Source organism: Heteronotia binoei, chromosome 10 (assembly GCF_032191835.1).
Source record: "Heteronotia binoei isolate CCM8104 ecotype False Entrance Well chromosome 10, APGP_CSIRO_Hbin_v1, whole genome shotgun sequence".
NCBI lineage: Eukaryota > Metazoa > Chordata > Lepidosauria > Squamata > Gekkonidae > Heteronotia > Heteronotia binoei.
Genome location: NC_083232.1, coordinates 60,674,780 through 60,700,796, shown reverse-complemented (window position 1 = coordinate 60,700,796; position 26,017 = coordinate 60,674,780). Strand labels below are relative to the sequence as shown.

Here is a 26,017-nt window from a genome sequence, read left to right as displayed (position 1 = left end):
AGTATGCTTACCAGCCTTAATCTATTATCATTGATGATACACAAAAAGGTGTAGAGAACATTTCAGGAAAAGAAGCGTTGGTAGAACCAACTTTCTGTTAGGACAGAGATGTTTTTTCCTCATTTCTTAAGTGGTTTGTGGATTTCCCCAAGGTTTTAATAGTATCCTGCACTAGGAAACCCTTTATGGCTTATATAAATCCACATTAACAGTTGCTGTGATAGAAATAATATTCTGTTGACTGTTTTATAGCTTTAAAAGTATAATGTATTTTAAATCAACCACCATAATTATGTATTCTTTCATCTTAAAATTATGCACCTCAGTCTTATCCACCATTCCTTTTTGTTTTTCTTTTGCATGGTGTAGGACTAATTCAAGTTGGGAAATGGAATCCAGTTCCTCTCTCCTATGTGACAGATGCCCCTGATGCTACAGTAGCTGACATGTTGCAAGATGTATATCATGTGGTCACACTGAAAATCCAGTTGCACAGGTATGTCACACAGGATGGTAGCCACTTAATAAATTAGTGTACATGTAATATTGCAAATATTCAATTTCTTCCAATTTAAACATGCAGACCATGAGATTATACCTATACCATTTTGTTCCGGCAGTTCTTCAGGAAAACCACCCCCTGCACAATAGTGAAGAAATATTCACATAGCTCTGATTCAGAGCTTTTCTTTTGGTGTCTCATTAAAAGTATATTGCATTTTAGTCAATTAAATGATGCATTACAAGAAGGCATTTTACATAAAGTTTACTTAAGAGAAAAATATTTTTGCATATCATGAACAGCACCATCTGTGTGCATTTTGAAAAAGAATGACTTGTTCACTGTTATTGTTGCAGCCTAGGTTTTTAAGTTTCAGTATAATGTAAAAGGAGGGAGACTAATATATTAATTCTTTTCATGATCAGTCGTGAGAAGGCATTACACCTTAAATTGTTTTACCAAGCGCATCAGAGCAGGAAGGTAGAAGTAACATGAAAAAATAGTCGCCACATGCAGCTGATGTATAATTCATGCATCAATACAGCAGATGTGTTGTATAAAGTAATTAACTAATCGGAACAATCAGGAGACTGAGAGCAATCTCCAGATGCATCTGCTTGATGCGCAAAATGAAATCTGTCTGTCTTAAAGGAATGTTCTGCAGCAGAATGCAATCTTGTAATAATCCTTTTTCTAATCTATGTTTCAAATAGTTGCCCTAAACTAGAAGACTTGCCTCCTGAACAGTGGTCTCACACAACAGTACGGAATGCTCTGAAGGACTTACTGAAGGATATGAACCAGAGTTCATTGGCCAAGGAATGTCCCCTTTCACAGGTACTTAACATAATCTCCAATAAATAATAAAACACTACAGGCAACATTGATTTGAGGTTTCTGTTGACTGTAGCCACTGGATTCTGCTAGAAAACTAATTCACTTAACCACTTGATCAGCCATTAAAAGATATTAAGTTCATTTTACCCCATGAAAAGTTTGAAATAAAATTATACTTGTATGAAGCTGAGCTTTCACTGGGTTTTCATCTCTCATCATAAAGGTGCTTAATGTAACTGCCTTAATTGGGCAGGTATATCACAGTGGTTCAGAGGTTCTTGACTTTGTTAAGACTGTCAGTGAATTTGAGTATGTGTTAAGTACACCAAATTAGTTTAAAATGCTAATTCATGAAAATGAATGGTCTCCTTAGTGTTACTTGTGAACAAGTGATATATTATACACGTATGTAAAAGAAAACCAGACCCTTATTAAAACTTGTCTGCCTCCCTTATAATTCTTAAATTTGTAAAGTGCTGTTGATCAGGTTCACACATACTAAAAAAGTTTAGAGGTTCTCTGCTTTTATTCACATCTGTGAGTAACAGAAATTTAAAATACGCTTGTATCCATTTTTAAATTCAGTCAGTCATGCAGAAATTATATTTACAATTGCATTGCAAATGTACTGTTTTTTCTATGTAATGCATTAAGTGTGTTTTTAGTCCTCTGCCCTCCTTTTAAAAATATATATATATAGTTGTATGCATTCGGGAACAGTTTTTTTAATTTTGTTTCTCTATACAGAGATTTCCCTCTCTGATCACTGTTAATGAGCACAGTGTAGGTCCTTTACATGATTCATCCCACTGTTTCAAGACCATAAGTATCTGTTTGGAGCTCCTTCCATTAATTTTGCTGATTTCTTACTAATGTCCGGTAAAAATAACAAATTCAAGGAAAAGCTTTGTTTCACATATCTTTTCAGTTTTTGAAACAGGATTAAATGTATTATTGTGTACCAGTTGTGGTGTCCATACATGTTTTTTGTAGGGGAAACCCTCCAACATGCTGGTGAAATTTACAAGAATTTCTCTTCATACTGTTATTCTGGACTGAGTCTAAGGGGAGGATAGTGAAGAAGATGGTGGTTGGGTGTGAAGGCAAGTAGTACAGAAATGGGGGAGGGGGTTTACACAGACCATTACCAGCATATCATGATGGAATTCCATCTGCGTGTAGTTGTACAGAAGTACCAGATATAATCTGGGGAAGGGAGACAGGAGAACTGCCTTACCCCACTACCAATACTCCCTCTAAGCTGTGGATTCTTGTGAGCAAAAATTCTACTTTGTGAGCTACTGGCATTAAAGTTGTGAGCTACTGTGTATAAATTAGTTTGCTCTGGGGCCATTTTTCCTGAGCTAAGACAAAAATGTGTGAACTGGGGGCTAAAAAACTGTGAGCTAGCTCTCATTAACTCAGCGGGAACACTGACCACCACAGCTGGAAATAGGAGTATGGTTATCACATGTTAGTAGTAGTCTCTTATTAAAGCACTTGACAATGTATGTGTGATGTCTGGCTTTCCATAATCCATTCTAATTTGATAGTCTTTATAACAGTTTTGTAAGGAAGGTCGGTATTGTTGTCCTCATTTTGCAGAAGAGAGCTGAAGGTGAGAGTTCCTGTCTTGGAAATGACTAAAGTTACTTGATAGGTCATAATTCTGGAAGGGTTGTCCTGTTGTGTGATATTGCTCATCTGTCAAATTGGACGGTAGTACTCCAGAGCTTATACTGGAATAAAAGCATGTCAGTTTTTAAGGTTCTGTGAGACCCCTCTTTGTTTTGGTATGTTTGGGCATAGACAAGATTTATACAGAGAACTTTCTGGGCTACACCTCAGTCTCTTATCCTCTGTACAAGGTCTAATATTACTCATAGATTGTGTGGTTGAAAAGTGGTTTTATATAGGTTGAATTGCATTTGAGTTCAGTGAAGAGTGTTTATTCAAGGGTACTTGAAATTAAATCTCATTGGAAAAAATGGGTCTCACTTCCATCTTGTATTTGGTGATGAAGAAGAAATTTTCTCTATTGCAGATATAAGTATGTTATAAAATAATGCAAATCATAGTCTTTATGTATTCTTTTAAAAATTAAAAATTATTCTTTCCCTTAGTAGTGCTGGAAGATGATTAGAAGAAGTTGATATATACAGAACCTTGATACTTGGTGAACACAAGTTTAGGAGAGAATTTTCTCTGGGTTTACTGATCTTTCATACTTACATGTATTTGTTTTTGGAAATCATTCTGGAAGTATGTTGGTGAGACTTTCTGTGAAAATATGTTCCTTTGATTTTGGGGTTGTCATTATTTCCTTACAGGAATAGAACTCCTTAGCTTTATATTGCCAATTGTAAGATTGTCTGGGACTCCTGTATAAACATGTTTGTGCTTTAGAAAGAAAAGAGAAGAATCCTAAGTGTAACTAGTATGCATAATTGTGTCCCTTTTGTACTGATTTAAAATACAGACTCCAGATTTTTATAAAATATGAACTTTGGTCCTGTGCATATTTACTCTGCATAGTGTACTTTGTTCAGGGGGAATTTATTTGGAAGCAAATGTGCTCAAAATTTAAAACATTGTTCTCCTGCTTTTATTTTATTTGAAGTCAATGGGAAATAATTCATCAGTTGGTAATATCTTACTTTGGCATATTATTGCAGTATAATTGCTGCTTGTCTTCAGATATAGGTATAATGCATGTGTAAACTGCCAGAAAGATCTAGTGGTTAGACTAGGATCTGGGAGTTTTTGAGTTTGAATCCCTGTTCCACCACAGGAACTGTCACTGATTTACTGTCCATTGGTTGTGCCAGTATATATCTACTAGAAAAAATGCAGCACCTGTGCGCAATGTCTTGCCTTCAGGGCAGGTTTCTCTAGTGTAATATGCACTGTGTTTATAAAAGCATTGTTTGGAGTTAAAAAGAATACTGAAATGATTTGCTTCATTATCAGAGCACATAAATTGATAACCAAACAGGATATGTATAAAAAGCTGGGTACAGATATTTGATGCCACATTTATAGGTTGGCACCTATTGACCTCCATTGGTGGGAGGTATAAAGTTTTTGTGATTCAGCCCGCTCATCTTCCTTTGACAGAATAATGCACATGCACTGAAAAAGTTTTATGTATTTCTCATAGTACTTTAAGTTACAAGACAGGAATATGTCTTATACTGATTTAATACTCTTGTAAGCATAGGTATTTAGAGAAGCAAGAAGAGCATCTGCCACTAACAGAAGGATCTCTCTTGTTCTGTAGCATGACATTCTTGGTCATGCTATTGGTACCGACTGTCTTAATCTTCCTGTATTTTCAGATGCTGTTTTCTTAGCAGTTGATGGTGTGCTATTAATTGACACCACTTTGAACTTGAAGAATGATTAGTCCTTTCCCACCCTTCGCATCAGCTTTTTCTAGCAGTAACCATATGCCGCATGGTAGTTGAAATATTTTTTTTAAAAAAAATACATGTGTGACTTAGCTTACATTCATCTTAGGCAAATTCTAACAAATGTCTAATAAGATTATGTTCCCACCCCATCTCTATTCCATTGACCTGTGAGAAAAGTAATTGGTAGGGTGCAACAGTGACTTTTATTTTGCCCTTGATATGTAACTCTGCTTACTGGGCCATTAGATGACACTTGCCAGGGGGCTGGAATAGGTAATAGCTGATTTTGTTGTCAGACAGGTCTAAGGCCTGATGTTTCACATCCCTTAAAGCTTTTAAAGAAGGAACTTTATTTCATTAGCAAAAATCAGATTGTTTTCCAGAGCTGCCTACTGCACTTGCCTCAAGCTCCAGAAAGGCTTCTGATATCATTAAATTGCAGTGCATTTTTATGCACAATAAGTCTCTTTTTCTATCACTTTATAACTGTAGATACACTTCAGGGGTTTCCCCTCCTTCATAATCTCAGGCAGTTTCATAATCCTACTGAAGAACTGACTAGCTGTTAAGCATTTTCTAAAATTGTCTTTTATGAAAATGAAATATCAAAATATAAATTAGCCTCAAAGGCTGTTGTGAATTAAAGATCTGTGTTGCATGCTGTCTTGTGTGATGGGAGCTAGTGTGGTAAAGAGGTGCTTCCTGTTGAGTCAGGCTTTCTCCGTATATTCAGTACTTATAGTGAGGAGGGAAGGGGTTCAGAAAATGAGCCATTATGAACAGTAGTATAAAATCTGACCAAGTAATTTCAGAAGATGGCTTGGTCCAGTGCCAATACCACCCACCAAGCCCTTTGGACAAGGTGTTCATGGCCTACTTGATGGAAATTTGGTTTCCCTGTCTCCCTATCAGCTAGGGTTACTTCACAGAAGCATTCAGACTTTAAATATGAGGTTTCTGCTGCGGCTGAAGTCCTCTGCATTTCTTACCTGCTACCATACTACCCATATAATTTTTTCTGTGAATTCAAATTATAGTTTACTAAAGACATTTTTAACTGCACTTTTAATTTTAAGCAGACTGCATTAGAACATAACAGTATAATACTTAAACAAAGTTATATTATGGAAAAGAAAAGCTTTATTTTTAATCTGCTAAGATTAGAGATACTTTTGCAAGAAGTCAACTTCAACCTCTATAGAAGAAGGACGTGTATACAAAACGCAAGCTTGTGCTAATAGGGATGTCATCAGTCGCAGCAGGAAAAGCACAGAACCTTGAGGCCCTAAATTCAGGTTCTGGCAGGTTACTGCAGCAAAAAAATGTAGAATAATTTGTTAAACATCTATTTATACTACTGTTCTAAATTGCAAGCATTAATTTGCTATTTGTTAATTTTTAAAACTTTGTTTCCATTTTATTGGGAACTTTTCAAATGGTGTTTGACAGTTTTTACCATATTGTGGTCCAGCTGTTCTAGAAGGCTGTTACTATGTAATTTTTTTTAAAGTTAATTGTACCCTAAGAAAACCATTAGACACATAAGGTATACTAGCCTTCCTTGAAATTGGAGGATATCAGCTAGTAATGACGACTACTTTAAAGTCTGGTACATATGTGTAGGTGTAATATTTTTAGAAGGCTAAGGAAGTATATTCAGTATTCAGACATACAGTTGAACTGAATTTACATAGTATGCACAGCCCTGCTTGTACAGGTCTTGAGTATCACCTGGCTTCTCTTTCTTGCTCACCCCTTTTTAAACAGAGTGATGTAGGAATAATTCCAGTTCCCTGTGCCTTGCGTTATGAGCTTGGTTAATGGGAGGAAAGCTAAGCCAGGATTAAAGTTTGGTTTAGAATCCCACGTCAGTGAGGAGAAAACTAATTCTGGTTAAGCCATGTGCCTGTATTTGCATGTCATGGGTAACTTAAATCTTAAAGTATTCTTTCATCACATTCTGTGCTGCAGAGGGAGGAGCCAGGTACACAACATACACAGCCACCAGAAGCTGGGCTTATACTCATTTTTGTTTATCTCTTGGCTAAATGGAGCGTTTGAGTGCAGCCTATTTTAGCTGTAATAACTGTTCTGGATATGGCTGCACATATTTGACTATATTTGATGCTAATACATTTTCTGTCGTAATTGAGGACTTACTTCACTATTTACTTTTCTGTCCGCATTATTCTAGTCCAAGGGCCAAATTTTTAGATGGAAGTTTGTCAGCCCTAAGTACTTATTCAGATAAAGGCTAAGGAAGTATATGGCTTTTATGATCTGACATCTTCAAGGTCACAGTGCGAAGGGATGATTTGTAGATATATGGGTATAATCTCTATTGTTATTGCTGTTGTATTGCATTTGTTGTTATACCCTTTTGCTTGACATGATACTTTGTATGTTCATTAACTTCTAGTTTACTTTGCTTTTCATTGAGATTTCCATAGACTTGTAGCAGTCAATAGCTAATTACAGTAAACTAACTGAACTATCATATACCATTTGTCACATATCTACCACACCAATGAAAAACAGGTCATTCTACTTTGAGCTCATTTCTTCCCTTATAATTATCTTCCTCTTGTAAACATTTCTAACATTCCTGAATTATCAAGATATATTATACAGTAATTTATAATAGAAATGGTTGATAGGTTGGTCAACTTTGTGCACCCTTTTGTACAGTTCTACCCTTTTGACTGCATAGAGGAGCCCTCTTGAATAATTCAGTTTTTCATAGGTTATGGAAAGCCTGGAGAGGGAAGGCATTCCTGATCTCCCCACCATGATGTGGAGACCATAATGAAGAAGGCACATGTATGGGCAGTTGATTTTGCCCATTTGGAGATTGGCAGACAGAAGGTCCTGCTTGGATGAGCGAAGCTGTCATGGTGGACCATAGGGAGAGAGACAGTCTTGCAGATATGCAAGTCCAACAGGCCATGAAGGGCTTTTAATATGATAGCCAGTATTTTAAGCCTAGTAGTTGATGGGCAGCCAGTGGAATGATTGTAAAATTTGAGTAATGCATGCTATTTTTTTTTTTAATAAATGTGAGGAGTTTAGGGTCAGCAATAAGATAGCAAACTCTTCGGATTACATTCAACCTTACTTGTGAAGAATTTAAAAGAGCTTCAAAGTGTTTTTCCAAACTAGGTGGACAAGAATTGAATGTCAGATGTTGTTTTATAAGTGTAAAATGATGCACACTGGGAAAGTAAATTCTAACTTCATATATATGCTGAATGGGGTCTAAATTAACTGTGTACCTTAAAAGACTGGGGGGGGGGCAGTTGTGGTGAACACTAAAAAATGTCAGCCACATGCTGCAGCAGCGAAAGACAGATTTCAAGGTGGGGGTGATTAGGAGAAGTGATAAAATGATCTATCAAATAAATGATATAAAAATGCCATTATAAAAGTCTGTGGAACAACCATGTTAGAAATATAGTATACAGTTTTCAAGGTTCCTATTCGCATGCTAGCATTTTCGAGCTCTCCCGTTGGCTGTGGTGCATACCACATCAGCCATTGGAAGATCAGCCAACACTCAATTGTGCTTACCTCCCATTGGTTGAGTCCACTCTTCTCTTTGCCTGGTGGGCCACTGGGAAGACTGTTAGGAAGTGGCTGTAGCTATGCAGCCAAGCACGCTTTGGTCAGTCAAAACCAACCAAACTTGATTTTGTCAGTAATGTGGGGAGGCCCTCTCTAGGCCTGTTTTGGCTTTTGAGGGAGAACTTATTGGGCCCAGTCCTGGCTATAGTTGCTGGCTCCAGGTCGGTGGGAAATTCCTGGAGATGTTGTGATGGAGTCTAAGGAAGCCAGAGTTTGGTACGAGGCCTCAGCTAAATATAATGCCATGGAGTCCACCCTCCAAAGCAGTTATTTTCTCCAGGGGGAGAGAGATCTGTTGTCTGGAGTTCAGTTGTGATGCCAGGAGATGTTCAGGCTCCATCTGGAGGTTGGCTACCCTATGTCTGGCAGCACCTTCTGGCATGACTTAACTAGGCCAGTCATGACTTCTTCTGAGGTTGCCTAGCTTCTGTTCTAGAAAACTCTGAACTATTGGTAACTGAGACATCTGGTGTTGATGAGGATAGGTCCAAAAATGTCATACCAGTCCTAGAAGCTCTTTTCAGCCTCCTAGTTTTTGCATTGGCAGAGTGGTAAGCTGCAGTATTGCAGTCCAAGCTCTGCTCATGACCTGAGTTCAATCCTGGCGGAAGCTGGGCTCAGGTAACTAACTCAGGATTGACTTAGCCTTCCATCCCTCCAAGGTCTGCAAAACTACCCAGCTTGTGGGGGTAAAGTGTAGATGACTGGGGCAAACCACCCTTTTAAAAAAGTCTGCCGTGAAAATGTCATGATGCAGTATCACCCCAGAGTTGGAAACAACTGGTGCTTGCACAGGGGACTATCTTTACCTAGAAAATTCTGATTGATAGGGCAGGTCTTTGTTTTTCTAGAGCAGCACCTCATGAGTCACAAGGGTTATCGATAGAAGGAAAAATTTATTCAGCATTTAATGTTTTCTTGTAGCCCTATGCATGCTTAGACCCTCTATCCTCTTACACATGAGTCATTTGGATCTTGTCTGTTGCTATTTATTGCTATGCAATGCAGGTGCTTCAGTACATTGGGGTGCTTCATTATGGTTAGAGATTTGGCAGATGTGAAATTCTTGAAATCAGTAGATTCACCAAGTGAACAGATACTGAAGGATACATGAAAAGAAAATGAAACATAATTCAGAGAGCCATAAAGATTTTCTGAACTTCCAAACACTTTCTAAATGACATCTAAGTAGTTTTTTCTTTAATGAACTTAAGTAGCCATGTCATTAGGTGACTGTGGTAGTCCCTGGGAGTATCTGTAGAAAGGGACTGTCTCTGTAAGAAAAAAAATATTTTCATCTAACCCACCAATTTGTTTACCTGTTTCTAGAGTGGCAAGGGACCCAATCAGGGAGAAGTGGTTCTGGTGACATATGAGTTGAGTTATAAATATATATATATATATATATATATATATATATATATATATATATATATATATATATATATATATATATATATATATATATTAAGTAAATGGCTGTGATGGCAAAAGCTCCCTATTTTTTCCAGGAATTTGTTTTGGCTAGGAGTAAAATTGGGATGAAACACAACGAGAGTACACCCCTCTGACACAAATTCACACAGTGTTAGGCAGCACTCCAAAGTAATTCTCTTCGTACTTAGGAAGTTATAGCAATGTCCCCAAAATTCCGGTGCTCCTGGGAAGGGGACGGTATAGCGGTGGGAACAAGCATAGATCTAAGGGAAGGAGTCTAAGATACCAGAAAGCTCGGCCTCCTTCCAGCCTGCATCCCCTCCCGACGGTTGCAGACAGTGGGGCCAAGTGGAAGTGCCTGCCTCCAACATTGGTATTGTGTAATGCAGGTGCATTAATAATAAGACCTCTGTCCTTCGGAACTTTCTGCTAGAGCAGAATATGGACCTGGCTTGCATGACTGAGACCTGGGTGTGAGATGGGGAGACAGTTGCTCTTTCCCAGTTAGCTCCACCTGGTTTCTCAGTCCTTCACCAATCATGGACTAGTGGGTGGGGGGGAGGGGGGGCAGCATTTATTCGGGAGGCTTACTCCTTCTGGGCGTTTCCGTCTCCAAAGATCACCGGCATTGAATGTGTCGGCATAGTGTGTGATATGGGAGAGAGTTTGGCTGTCTAGCTGGTGTACCGATCACCCAATGCACCGACCAGTGCCTTACCCTCCCTTCTGGAGTCTGTAGCAGGCTGGGCATTGGAACCTTGAGTGACTTCAACATTCATGCCGATGACGCATGCTCCACTCAGGTGACAGGCCCGGGACTCTCTCAATATGTAACAACCCCCACACATTAGGCTGGGCACATGCTGGACTTGGTCTTTGCAGCGGGAGTGACAGTGGACCAAATTACTGCTGATGCAGTGCCATAGTCGGACCACTTTGCTTTGAATGCCTGTGTGAATGTTCCACTCAAACCCTGTTTGGGTGGTGAGCATATTTTAGCTCACTCACAGAACCAAATGGACCCCATGCAGCTTCAGATGGCTTTGCGAGATCCTTGGCCCCCTGGCAATTCTCTAGATGAGCTCGTGGAGACCTGGCATAATAGGCTCTCCATGGCCATTGATGCAATCACTCCCAGGCACCCTCTCCGCCCCCATTCAAAGCTGGCTCTGTGGTATACCCTGGAGCTATGGCTGATGAAACAGGGGCTGAAATGGTTAGAGAGGCAGTGGGGACGTGCCCATGACGAAGTGACAAGAACATCCTATAGGTTGTTTATGAGAACCTATGAGACGGCAGTCAAGGCTGCTAAGAGAACTTATCTTACGGCCACGATTGCATCTGTGAGCTCACATCCAGCACAGTTGTTTACATAAATTCGGTCACTGACTACGCTACCACAGGGTAAATTAAATGCTAGGGAACTAGATATAGGTGCAAGGTTTTTGCGAGTTTTTTCGCAGATAGGGACTTGTCACTCCACCATGACCTCCCCACCACACTTGAGACAGTAAAGAAACTTGAGGCTTCATCCACATCTTCTAGTCAGATTTTGGATTACTTCACTCAGCCTGGAGGAAGATGACAGAACGCTCTCTACTGTACGCCCAACTACTTGTAGTCTGGACCCATCCTGGTTATAAAGGCTGGCCGGGACAAACTATTGGTCCCCCTAAGGGAAATTGTCAACTGGTCCCTATCTGAAGGGACCTTCCCACAGCCTCTTAAGAGGCAGTAGTTCGCCCCCTTCTAAAGGAGCCATCTTTGCTGTGTTGGCAAACTATCGGCCGGTGTCAAACTTGCTTTTTTTTGGGCAAGATTATTGAGAGGGCAGTTGCTGTGCAGTTACAGAGCTTTCTGGATGATGCTTCCATGCTAAACCCTTTTCAATCTGGTTTCCGCCCAGGTCATGGGATGGAGATGGTTTTGGTCGCTCTCATAGATGACCTCCAGAGGCATCTGGATAGAGGTGGGTCAGGAGTACTGATGCTTCTAGATCTATCAGCCATGTTTGACACAGTCAATCATCAGTTGCTGACTTGCCGCCTCACCAACGCTGGGATACAGAGGTTGACCCTACAGTGGCTTTCCTCTACCCTTCAGGGTTGGGGACAAAGGGTGGCAATAGCGGAGGAACTGTCTCATCGGCACCCACTTGTGTGTGGTGTGCCACAAGGGGCAGTCCTCGCCCCAATCTTATTTAATATTTACAGGCACTCCCTTGCCCAGATTGCCCAGAGGTTTGGGCTGGGATGTCATCAGTATGCAGTAGACACCCAGCTCTATCTGTTGATGGGCAGCCAATCCCACTCTTCCCCAAAAGACATGACCATGGTGCTTCAAGCTGTAGCAGGGTGACTCAAACTGAGTTGACTGAAATTGAATCCAACGAAGATGGAGGTCTTTTACCTAAGTCATCGCGGACTAGGAACTGAGGTCTCATTACCAACCTTTGACGGGGCACTACTTACACCAGCACTCAAGATTAAAAGCTTAGGGGTTCTCCGGGATCCCTCCTTAAATATGGAGGCCCAGGTGGTGGCCACCGCCAGATCAGCCTTTTATCACCTTCGGCTGATAAGACAGTTGGTCCCCTACCTCAAATACAACGACTTAGCGACAGTGATTCACACTACAGTCATCTCAGGATTGGATTACTGCAATGCCCTCTACATGGGGCTGCCCTTGTCTCAAACCCAGAAGCTTCAACTAGTGCAGAATGCGGCAGCCAGGTTGCTATTGGGTCTTCTCTTACAGGAGTATATTCAACCTCGGCTGAAAGCACTGCACTGGTTGCCTATTGGGATATAAATGGAATTATAGGGTGGGATATAAATGGAATTAAATAAATAAAATTAAATCAGCTGCCTTCCTCTAGGTAACAACAATATCATAAAGTAGTAAAATAGACTGAGTTGAGGAACAAAACAAAGTAAAGCCAATACAAGTTCTTTGTTTGTGCATATGCACGAAAAGTGTTTGCACTGGGAAATGTAAAAGTGCAGAGGGAAAAAAAGTGTGATTAAAAAATTACCCAAATCCTAATACATAAAGACAACTACTAGTGTTCTTATGATTAGGGAGCTCAAAGTGGCACCTAATGTCTTCCAAAAATGAAGTTAGACTTCAAAGGCTTGTCTCAACAGTGTGTGTGTGTGTGGGGGGGAGCTTTAGAACCTGGAGACCCAAGCCCTACAAGGAAAGACTGAATGAACTGGGAATGTTTAGTCTGGAGAAGAGAAGGCTAAGTGAGGACATGATTGCTCTCTTTAAGTATTTGAAGGGCTGTCACTTAGAGGAGAGCAGGAAGCTGTTCCTGTTGGCTGCAGAGGAGAGGACTCTTAATAATGGGTTTAAATTAACATCAGGAAGGTAGAGGCTGGATATTAGGAAAAACTTTTTTACAGTAAGAGTTATTCAACAGTGGAATCAGCAACCTGGGGAGGTGGTAAGCTCCCCCTCACAGACAGTCTTTAAGCAGCGGCTGGACAAACAGGGATGCTCTAGGCTGATCCTGCATTGACAGGGGGTTGAACTAGATGGTCTTTGTGGCCCTTCCAACTCTGTGATTGTAACCAATGTCCAATTTTAGGGGGAAGATACTACCCTCCCCCAAAACAAACACCTACTGAACAATTCCAATACTACAGCCTTGTAAGGGTTGCCATTGAGGAAATGGTAACTATTCAAGAAGCAGCCCCATGGCACAGAGTAATAAAACTGCAGTACTGCAATCCAAATTCTCTGCTCACGACCTGAGTTCGATCCTGGTGGAAGCTGGGTTCAGGTAGCCGACTCAAGGTTGACTCAGCCTTCCATCCTTCCAAGGTCGGTAAAATGAGTACCCAGTTTGCTGGGAGGAAAGATGTAGATGACTAGGAAAGGCAATGGCAAACTACCCCATAAAAAAGTCTGCCATGAAAATGTTGTGGTGCAACATCACCCCCGAGCTGGAAATAACTGGTGCTTGCACTGGGGACTACCTTTTTTACCTTTTAGCAATTCAAAACTCTGGGGAGGCAGATTGCAGAAACTTTACCTGAAAGCACAAGTCTTGGCCATCATTTCCTGGATGATGCTGCTAATGGCCAGAAGATCTAGGACTAGTGGCAAGTCTTGATGCAGATAATTTCACCTCCCTGCACCCCAAGTGGGGAAACTAGAGTTATACAGGTGCAACTGGATCCGTTGGCTGTTTGCAGGACAATCCAGCAAGCAGCCTTTTCCTTCTCAGTCCCATGCGGCAATTGTTCATTTATTTATTGGGTTTATAAATTGCCCATCCCTGCTTCAGCAAGGCTCTGGGCGATGTATAATGAAAAATAAAGACATCAAGCATAAATAAACTGATTTAAACAACAGTTATTTACAGTCTAAAAACAGATGGCACAATCCTAGTCCAGTTGCAGACTGCCAGCTGTTTCATGGGCAGAGGGGAGAGGGCAGGAGAGACACAGAGAACTGAAGAGGGTGCCAGCCAAGATGGTAGCCATCACTGTCGTCAACCAAAGGCCTGGCAGAACATCTCCACCTTACGGGCCCTGTGGAATTGAAAAAGATCCCACAGGGCCCTGACAGAATTCAGCAGAGTTCCACCAGGTTGGGGCCAGGACTGAAAAGGCCCTGGCCCTGGTTGAGGACATCTGGATGTCTTTGGGGCAAAGGAACACTAGCAAATTGCTGTCTGAGGAGCATACCATTCTCCTGTGGACATAGCAGAGGAGGTGGTCCCATAGATATGTTAGATAAGTTATTATCAGAACCCTGAACTTGATTCAGTATTCCACTGGAAGTCAACGCACCTGGCAGAGCATCATGTGCCATTTTTGAGGTTTCCATCAGGATTCGTGCTGCTGGGTGAGGAGGCACATATAGAGCTTAAACAATATCGAGGAGAGAAGCACCCCTGAGGGACCCAACATATGGGGGGGGCGGGTATCTAGAGGACACCTTCTCCTCTAGCGCTACTCTCTGTTCCCAATGATGGAGAAATGATGTGAGCAATTGAAGGGCCAACCCCCAAGTTCTTATGTTGGTGAGGTGGTGGATCAGCAGATCATAATCGACTGTGTTGAATGTTGCCATAAGATTTAATATTAATAACAGTGCCAGCCCACTTCAATCCAGCTGTCTGCAAGGCAACCAAAACTGTCTCTTTCTGTGGCTAGGCCGGAAGCCAGATTAGAATGGATCCAACACCAATGTGTCATTCAGGAACCCCTAGAGTTGTTCAGCTACCGCTCTCTCAGTTACCTTACTCGAGAACAATAAGTTCAACACTGGGTAGTAATTGGTAAGATCTGAAGGATCCTAAGTTGGGTTTTTTTAAGAGTGACACAACCACAGCCTCCTTTGAGGCCCTCTGGATAGGCCTCTGTTTCTAGGGACAGATAGATAATATCCATCAATGGGCCTCGTAGCCTCTCAACACCAGCTTTAGCAGCCATGAAGGTCACAGGTCAAGGAGTCACATGGTATGTCTGACAGCACCCAGGATCCTGTTGACATCAGCAGAAGAGAGCAGGTTGAAGGTATCCAACACTGAATCTAAAGATGGCCAAGGGGCCTCCAGTTCACTTACTGTATCAATATTGGCAGGCAGGTCACAGCAGAGCGACAGGTATTTGTCTGCAGAAGAGCTCACAAATGCCTCACAGTAATGACTAAATATCTTCTATTTTGGCTCCTCTTGGTAAGGGATGCCAGGAACCTAATCACCCTAAAAAAGTGCGCTGGGTGCAAGCTAGCAGATTCAATAGAGGTGGAGAAGAATTCCTTCTTCACCCTCTTCAGTGTCATATTATTTCCTAAGTATCCTATAAGATGCTCTTGTAGCTTCACCACAAACCCACCACCAAATTTGCTCATTCTCGTTTCATCCGCTTGAGTTCTACAGTATACTAAGGGGATGATTTACTGTGAGAGTGCAGAGGACGTTAGGGAGCAACCTGCTTGATAGCTTCAGAGAGACAGGGATTCCAGTCTTCTATCAGCTCATCTAATGAGGTGCCAGAAGGCATCAGGTCTCATAGAGCATTCTGGAATTCATTCACCTCTGCGGGAGGTGGGGGGAGCATAAATTAGCTTGCTGCCTAGATTGGGGGAGGGGACAGAAATACCCAGCCTGGCCTTCAAAACCACGGCATCTGACCATGGCACTTCCTCCTTTGAAGTCAGATCCACATTTATCCTCATACCAAAAATCAAATCCTGTGTGTGGCCCACTTGATGCATGGGACCTGATACAAATTGGGTGAGCCCCAGTGCTGCCACGGAAAGCCTGAATGGAGACCGCAGCCTCATCAGCATAGATGTTGAAGTCTCCAAGAAATAGTAATCCTGGGAACTCCAATGCCCAGCTGGCTGCCACCTCCAGAAGGCTCAGCAGGCTGTCAGCTGGTGCACTAGGTAGTTGGTACACCAGACGTATAGCTCACCTCAGTGTCCCACACAAGGCCAACGCAATCAGTATTTTTGACTTTTGGGGTGAGAGTGGTTTGAAGGAGAAACCCTCCTTATATAGGATTGGTAGGATTAGTGGAGCTGGCTGTCTTTAGGCCAAGATGGTAGATAATCTGTGCCAAACTGCATGTTATGTCAGAGATGCATGATTACATGTACCAGTGATTTTTTCCATTACTCAACACATCTGGGAGACAGCACTGACTTGAGGCCATGGCCCTCAAAAAGAGGGCTATAAACCTTTTCTCTCCCATGCTATTTTACTTTTAGAAGGTTTTGGGAAACAATGAAGGCAAAATCCCCTTTTCCCAATCTTCTTGAGCTTCCCCTCAAAGCTGTTTTCAGTACTGGAAGATCTGATCATGGTCATGTTATTAAAGAGCTAGGCTAGAACCTTTTGCCCTAATACAGTAGTTTTCAAACTGCATGGAATCCTTGTGCACTCAAGGTGAACCTTTAAAGGTATAATCCACAGTATGTAATATGAAGTGGTACAATTCCAAGATGCCTGCACCAATCTGAATTTTGTAGTTTGATTCTTAAACCCCTGTTCATTTTTCAACCATTCCTTTTGTAGTCAGGGACAAATCTTATCATTTATTCATTTATTTATTCATTCATTTATTTGGATTCTTATCCTGCTGTGCCCTGCAAGCAGGCTCAGGGTGGGTTACAGTAGACTAATAAAATAAAAACAAAATCAATAACCAAGTTAAAAACCAAAGCCAAACTTTTGAATATACATGTAAAATCAAACAAGTATATTGTTGTCAATGGTTCTGAATTGATAGGCTATGAATAGCTTCTGTGAATATTCTCCCTGCATGCCGTGGTGCTGGTTATTCTTGTTTGCTTTGGGCAGCTTTTGAAAACTTATTCTCATACCCTGTGATTTTGTGTCGGTTCAAATTTGGTGTAGAAACTGCAGATAATTTTCTGCAGATCAAGGGCACTAAAGACTGAAGCTACAAACACAGAAACTGAGGGTACCGATCCCGACAGAGTGGTCTTAGTGATTCTGGAGCTGAGAGCAAAAGCCCTGTGCCCTACCCTGCCCCTTCACCAGGGCCAAGCAAAGGACAGCCCTAGCTCTATGCAAGGCAGGTTGGAACGACTGCTGGATGCTTGCTTCCCAAGCCCCAGGCGGAGTGGACACAGGCAATGACTGCAGGAGTCTTCTCTTCATTTCTCCCTGTCAGGGGAGTTGGGCCCATGTTCATTTGGGTACCCCTCTACAGAGCCCACAGTAGCTGCCCTTGTTGTGCATTAGCTAAAACTGCCCCTATCCACAGGCCAAGGGAGAGAATATGACCTTTATCCACAGGTCAGGGGAGTGGATTCAATGACCTAAATTTATATCTCTTAAAACACACTGAAGTGTTGCAGTTTAAAAATGCAGAAATACCAACTACCCCCTAATGCAGATGGAGCTTTGGAAGATTTATCTCAGACTTGACCATTAAACCTTGTGAAACCTAACTCATGTGAAGATGAGGCATTTCCTCTTGTCAGCAGTACCTTTGCTGCTAACAAAACATGCAACAGTTGTGTCCAGGGGGACTTTTTATCAATTACCTTTGATAAGCCATCTGTGACTTTTCTCAGAAATGGGGATCTGACAGGCATAATGTATACCTTTTGTAACCTCATGAATCAGTGACTGTAATCCATTCTGCATTGGGCTTTAAAGAACATTTAGTTAGTAGCAAATATTGCTGTCCATATACTGAATGTGAAGGGAGGCTGAATCAAACAGAGGCTATTTTGCCACAGTTGCATTTGTCTACTGTGTTCAGTTTAGGGCACTGTTTTTAATTTTAAAAGTTGTTTGCTGCTTGTGCTTCCCATATCATGGAAAGGCAGTCTTCAAGGCAGTCTTCCCATATCATGGAAAGGCAGTCTTCAAGAATAAACTGTGCTTTCCATCTCCTCCTATATATTGCCTTTTTCTGAAGGAGCCCTTCTGAATAATACATTATAAAAAGGGGATAAGAAAGTAATTTATTTATTTATTTATTTATTCCGTAACTTATATCCCGCCCTTCCCACAAGTGGCTCAGGGCGGCTTACAACAAATAATAAAACAATAAAATCGGAACAAATTAATACATTTAAATTCAAACATTTAAAACCTAAAAACCTTAAAATTTTACATTTTACATTAAAACTGTGCAGTATAATCACAAAAATCTAAGATCTAGAAAGCTACATTTGTCTAGTCAGGCGTAGGCTAACCGGAAGAGGGTCGTCTTACAGGCCCTGCGGGACTGAGTAAGATCCCGCAGGGCCCTCACCTCTTCCGGTTCACCATTGCGATACTAAGACTTTTAAACTAGAGTCCCCATGCAAAAACTACAATTATCTTTACTTTTTGTTCTTCTTTAGAAAGATTTGGGAGGCACAGTTTTATCTTTTCAGTTGTGAATTCATTGTTTTAAGATACTAGTATTATGCAGTAGTTTATTTTTGCTTAGTTTTTTTTTTTAACTTGGCACCGTTTTCACTACTTCCTAGCATTAAATTAGGTCTTCAACTAACCAGCAGGGCTATTTCTTGCAACTGGCAATTTAAATATGTGTCTATGTGTCTTAATTTTATTTGGAGATTTGGCTAGAAAATCATTGACTAGATGTTTGCTAATTTATTGCACAATTAGTACACAACTTTCATGCTGCTTGAAACATGTCTCCATGGTGGAAAGAGAAACGTAACATGTAAGGATGACTTGTGACCTAATCAGGGCCTACAGTAAGTATTACAAACTTTATGGTGATATGAATGTACATATTATATTTATAGTGTAAACTGTGAAAGTGAGGTTATTAACTGATCTTTGAGATTTAACACACAATGAGATAAGTATAATTCAAAGCCAATACAAGGGAAAGCTTAATTCACAGCATTATTTATCTACTATTTTTGCTTTAGTGCGGTGAGCTTTATGTATGATATTTTGGAAAGAAAAATGTAACATATAAAGATAATATAAGCAATATAGAATGCCATGCAAAAAGAGTTTTTCACCTAAGTTCAGTGGTTTTAGCAGGGCTTTGCTTACGATCACAGTTTGTTTTGTTTTGCTTCATTGCATGTATGAAGTTGAAATACATTGTGGTTCCCCAGCAAGGACATTGATATCAGAATTGGCAATGGTAATGTGAAGTAGACTTTCTTCATCCCTATGATATTTTATTAATTTATTTATTTTACAAAGCAGACAAATTGAGAATTTATAGAAGTGGGAATAGGCTTTATTGAGGAGGGGGGAAGAAAAGGAACCAGTAGTTTTGACAGATTGTTCAGTAAACGTCCCTTTTATTGAAAATTATAAAAAGGTGCTTAACAATGCTGTGTCATTAATATGGTACATTAAAAGGTTACTGTCAAGATAATGTTTCAGTTTTCAATACTGACTGCAAGGGGTTTATGGGCAGCACTCTTAATATTCTGCTGAGAAGATAAGGTGTATTTTAACTTGCCACTTGACAAAATTATTATGTTGTTACAGGGCTCCTCTTGAAGAACTTGATTAATGTTAAAGCATAAATAAAACCTTATTTGAAAATAAAAGGAAAATTAGACTCGAACTGCTTGTGGCAAGCCTAATTTAACAGATGCTAACTTACACGCAAAGTGATGGTGTGGAAATAGTGTTAGAACTGTGTAAAATTAACCTTGTTTAATTCTTTCAGTATCTTCCTTCTAGAGCATTCCATTGTAAAAACATGGTTTACTATGAGCTGAGTAAAAAATAAATTCCTGATTTGGAATTTAATTAGCATTCATAATCTAGATATCATGGTTTGGGGTCTTTGTGAGATCTCCATTTAAAAAAAAATGTTCTTAACTCTTAGAAATGCATTGCAACACACAGATGGGAAGAAAGAAGAGAGGCTGTTTAGCAAGTACTGTGTGTAAAAGGAATATTGCATCTTGCACACTCCTGATTACCCTGTATAAACAGTTTTTGACATCTGTCTTTATAGTTTTCGAGGAGAGGAAGACTTTGTTAAAAGAACCATTTTTGTATAGCAGTCACCGTTTCAGTCTTGCTTTACCTGTATTATGAAAGCAGATGGTCTGCATGTCTTTTGAATATTTATAACTATCAAAAACAATCTCTTGCTATTCACCCTTAGGCTTATGAGATGTCAGAACTGTTCTAGTTGGGGAAAAAATCATCTTGGGTGTTTACAGAAAGAGGATTACATTAAGCTGAAATGACTATACATTTTCCAGTTTAATATTTGTCCATCAGCTGTTTAATCGTATTTAGATAATTGTGTAAATAAGTTGTTGTAGCCCTTGCCCCCTCTACTGCTCGAGCTTGAAAGCTTTAAACACCAATGAACCAGTTGTATAAATGCTTCTTTCTTCCTGTTAGGTCTAACAATCAAAAAGGGCTAAAAAAGTTTCTGGTGGTCATAGTCTTGAAAGAGCACATTTCACACACAAATAGCTTAATAGTTTTACCTAGATCTGTTTGATTTTTTTGAAGTACATTTGTTTCTGGAGTTTCCTGCTTGCTTTTGTTTTGTATTGCTATTGCAATGCCTATATTCTTTGAGATTGATCTTTGTTGTTCTTTTACAATTTGTGTATAATGCTTTTGGTATAAACCTTAAAATAAAGGATTTAGGGATAGGGCAGGATAACTGCACATGTCTGTTTTGACCTGAAGCTGAGCAATCACTGATAACAGATTTTGCAGTGGCTGGTTGATTTGGCAGCAAAGCATGAGCAGTTTTGGTTTAGATGATTGAATTGACATGATTAATGTTTTTGTTGTTTCCCAGAAAGAACAACAATGCACTTTTAATCATAATTATAAACCATTTCTGGCCTGCCTGATGAGAGTACTTATAGGTCATAGTCAAGAAATGTTATCCTAAAAATTGTTCTATTGATTGATGAAAAATGGATAGGGACTGAAAGGCTTTCCTCACATCTAGAGAGAAACATTTTCTTCTGGCCTACTAGGCAAACATTATAAATTTTGTCTAAGATGGTTGAATTTATTAAGTCACAGAATTACTTGCATCCCTTCTTATGTTGTACTTCATCAGAGGATAGGAATCCAGATACGGGATACATTTTTAAGCCATCTAGATAAACAAAAATGAACTTTAGAAAATAAATTTAGTCCATAGAGTCACATAGCTATGGAAGATATTATAAATAATGCATTTGACTGGAAAAGAAAGCTCTGGCTATGGCAGATGGTACCATCCCAGAGTAGCAGGGCTTTTGCAAAGGTGGCACCATTTCAGATCATATCTTCATCAAGCTCTGAGAAAAAAAACTAAAAGTACTGTGCATGTATAAATGGGTACTTTTGGATCTTAGAGATGTGTTCAAACTCAAGTAACCTTGCAGGAGGTATTCCAGCATAGAGCTAAATGTATTCAGTTTCAAATAAATTGTCAAACTTGTCAAAAGTTTTTGTGTCTCTGAAAGGGCAGAAGCTGTCATGATTTCCTAAAAGAACTAATCTCAGACATTGCAACATGCTGTATTTTATGCTAGTTCTGCTTTCTTGTGTATTTATAATCTCAGACACTGCAACATGCTGTATTTTATGCTAGTTCTGCCGTCTTATGCATTTTTAAACTCTTAATAGGTATACACATCATTAAGAAAATAAATGAATAGAGAAACCATAGCTTGAAGCTAGAGCTACCAACCGCAGGTTAGGAAATTCTTGAAGATTTGGGGGAGAGGTGCCTTAGGAGTGCAGGCTTTGGGGAGGGAAGAACCTCAGTGGGATATAATGCCATAAAGTTCACTCAACAAAGCAATAGAAAGTTTACAGCCATCTGCCATCATACAGTCCCACAGAATGCTCATTTTCTTATTTGTTTTTGTTAAAAAGCTTGGTGTCACCCAGTGAAGTTGATAGACAATGGATTTAGGGCAAGCAAGAAGTATTTCTTTCCTCAACATGTAAATTGTGGACATCACTGCCAGCGGATGTAGACATAGGCACAAGGATAGATGGGATTAGATAGATTCATGGAGGATAGTTCCATCAGTGACTACTTGTCATGATGATTAAAAGAAACTTTTCCATTCAGAGACAGCATGGGTTTTTTATATAGAAAAAGCCATGCAGGAACTTATTTGCATATTAGGCTACACCCCTGACATCACCATTGTTTCACACAGGAAAAGCCCAGCAGGAGCTCATCTGCTTATTAGACCATACCCACTGACACCATGCCAGCTGGAACTGGGTTCCTGTGCATTCCTGCTCAAAAAAAGCCCTGAGAGACAGTAAAGCTCTGAATACCAATGCTAAGAGGCACGATTGGGGGCAGGCCTCTACTTCCTATTTGTTGGTCCTCCAGGGCAGCTGACTGACCATTATGTTAAATAGGATACTGTACCAGTAGTCTGATCCAACAGGGCACCTCTTATGTTTCTGCTGGAAGGAATCTTTTCTTTGTAATTATGAAAACCAAAAACAGGAGTCAGGGCCAGTGTCAGCATAACCTGGGGTGAGGCAGCTGCCAGGGCCCAGGGATTCTGGCAGGTGCTCCATTACTTATGCTTTAAGATACTTGCATTGCTAGTGTGACTGGGGAAAGGGCTGCAGGCAATGCTGGTGGCTGCAATGGGACGGCTCACAAGCAAGCAGAGGAAGGACACTGAGGGAAGTGGGAGACATGTGGATGTGTGGGAAAGAAGGAGAGTGTAAGAGGATGTCCTGAGCAGAGGAAGGGAAAGGTACCCTGGGAACTGTCTGCCCAGGGCCTGAAATTGGTGCTGGTAGGAGTAACATGCATTCAGGTATTAACTGATCATAAAACTAAAAGACATATTATTGTTAATATGGTAGCTATAGAGCAATTATTGTTTGGGGGGAAATGTAGCCAGTTATTGTATTAGTTAATATTCACATCTTTTAGTTGTGCTGGCGCCCATCTCCGGTTGTAGATGAAATTGAAATAATTTGAGGTAAGGTGATGGGCATCCAAGCATTCTTCCTTTGCCACCCCCTGCCAAACTGCTGCATGACTGCTGCTTTTAGCCTAGTTGCCCAGGAAGCAGGTCATTAGGTGAAAGAAGTGACCTGACCCCTCATGGAGTGGATGTCTTCTTATACCTGTGTGTGTAATGGCCCATGAAATGTGACAGGCTATTTCATACCATTCAGCAATAACTCTGGTAATTTTTCCCAGGGATGCTATGCTTAATATTTCTGTCAAATATAGTAGCACAGTGCCTAAAATCTAAAGAACTACAAACTTAGTATAGTGTTGAGACTAAAAATATTAGCTATCAAACAATGTAAAAACTGCTTTTGTTAACTACTTTGTAATACAGATTATTTCCCCCCCTTCCTTTTCCAGAGTATGATTTCTTCCATTGTGAACAGCACTTACTATGCAAATGTCTCAGCAGCAAAATGTCAGGAATTTGGAAGGTGGTATAAACATTTCAAGAAGGCAAAAGATATGATGGGTAAGCAAAAAGATTAAGAGCTGAACTATGGTGACTATATCTTTTTCTGTACCAAAGCTTTAAACTCTGGACTCTGAAAATGCAGCCCTGTCTTAGTCTGATGAAATAGCTGTACATTTTTTTTTGAAGTTAGATTCTTTAACAGTTTTGCAGACTGTATCAAGGGAGGAGAAAAGAAGGCACATCAATGCTTAAATGTTGCAGATGCCTGGCTTTTAAAAATGTAATGTTTATCAATATGAGTTATTTGGAATTCCTAGTTTTCTGTTCTTAGGTAAAATATTTTTATTTTTATTTGAATTTTAGTTTAAAATTTTGCAGCATTTGATCCAACAGGTTTAGTTACCTGAAGTGTAGATAAATAGATCAATTTGGTAGCCAGGAATCTGAATGCTCTGTGAGAATGGGTGGCAAAATTACGGCGAGCTCACACATGCATTCTGTACTTGATGACTGCAATGTTAAGTGATGGCTTGATTGTGTGAAATAGTTCTCACAGATTAAATGACGTATAGACCTTTCTTATCCTTTGGATACAATTTTTACAATAGAGCTGGTACATACATTCATCTGCATGTGGATGGATATAAAATCTCAGTCCTCTCTGAAACTTATTTACAGTCATCCCTTTCTGACTATGTAACAGTGAAATCTGTGAGAATGAAAGTGTGTGGCCAAGTCTACTACACATAGTAACCATTACTGTGATCATAGAATGCTGCAGTCCAGCACCTTGGCATAGCAAGAATGGTTGCTAGCTCTGGAAGCTAGTTTGTAGCCTGATTGTAACTAGCATTTATCCACATATTCCTTTTTATTTCACTGAGAAAGGAGGATCTATGTAAACAGTTTAACTAATTCTATGGTTGGATACTCTACAAGTGTGTATGAACCAGTGTATGAGAAACAGTTTAATATATAGAAACGACTTTGTGTTTCAATGCCTAAAGGAAACAGTCGAGTTTTTGAGTTTTGATCAGGATTTAAAGAACTTGTGACAAGGAAATCAAGCAATGTTCTAGTTAGGGTTTCAAGTAAGTTCAGATCTCTAAATAGTTTCTTCTTTGCCACTTATTCCCAAGACCAGATGTTCATGGTGAGTTTGCCAAAGCTCTTGAGAGACTATTGTAGAATTTTACTCATATTAGTTGTGCTATTAAAAAGTGCATTTCTTTGTGTAGCCATGGGTTTTATTAACACTGACTGTACTTTTAATAATAGTATGCCATGTACTTTTCCAAATACTGTTTGTAAATGGAGGGAAATTACTTTTATTTTGCCTAGCAAAATAAAATATTAAATGAATTGAACTAGTTGGAATTCAGCCAAAAGTTAATATTTGACCAATAATAACAATTCTGCTACTTCAAAATTCTATACTTGTAATCATTAAAAATCTTTATAATAGTTAACAGGCAGTATTTCAAGACAAGTTGAAATGTTTAGATGGATTTCTCACTCAAGGCACTATAAGAATGACCTGTGTCCAGTGTTTTAGGATATGAGATGTGAGTGATCATAAGTTGGTTTTTAGGTTATTGGTGCCAAGTGCAGTGATGTAGTCTGCTTTGTAAAGAAAGAATTTTCAAAAATCAGTTTTCCCTAAATGAAATTTCTGTACAAAACATTTAGGTGGGCTGATATTTCAGTGCAAAATGATGAAGTGTTACTACATCTTTTATGACAAAATAGAGAATAAGGGAATAAGAGTCCATGAAGACAACTAACTACCTTAAATTTACGTGCAAAGTATTTCATCCAAGTGAATAATATCTCTCATTCTTCCTCTGTAGCTGAAATGGATAGCCTTTCAGAACTATCCCAACAAGGTGCCAACCACGTCAACTTTGGTCACCAACCAGTCCCAGGGAACACAGCTGAACAGCCTCCATCACCTGTTCAGCTTTCTCATAGCAGTCAACCATCTGTTCGGACCCCACTTCCAAACCTGCACCCTGGACTTGTATCTACTCCCATCAGTCCTCAGTTGGTGAATCAACAGCTGGTCATGGCTCAGTTGCTGAACCAGCAGTATGCAGTGAACAGACTTCTAGCCCAACAGTCCTTAAATCAACAGTACTTGAACCATCCTCCTCCTGTCAGCAGATCCATGAACAAGCCGTTGGAGCAGCAGGTCTCAACTAACACAGAGGTGTCTTCCGAAATCTACCAGTGGGTGCGTGATGAATTGAAACGAGCAGGAATCTCGCAGGCAGTTTTTGCACGTGTGGCATTTAACAGAACTCAGGTTAGCCTTTTCTTTTAAACAGCAAGATAAATT

At 40.0% G+C, this 26,017-nt stretch overlaps 1 protein-coding gene across 14 annotated transcripts in view; it reads left to right on the top strand.

Moving 5' to 3' along the window:
* The window catches only part of SATB1 (SATB homeobox 1), a 146,663-nt gene that overhangs the window by 47,567 nt on the left and 73,079 nt on the right, over positions 1-26,017 (top strand). For 13 of the 14 annotated variants that reach the window (XM_060248760.1, XM_060248748.1, XM_060248754.1 and 10 more), the window contains 4 exons: positions 370-496; positions 1,216-1,339; positions 23,625-23,736; positions 25,530-25,984. In XM_060248760.1, the coding sequence (XP_060104743.1) occupies positions 370-496; positions 1,216-1,339; positions 23,625-23,736; positions 25,530-25,984 (818 nt within the window). The remainder of the gene's footprint in view (positions 1-369; positions 497-1,215; positions 1,340-23,624; positions 23,737-25,529; positions 25,985-26,017) is intronic. The other variant, XM_060248753.1, reaches the window with a different exon arrangement.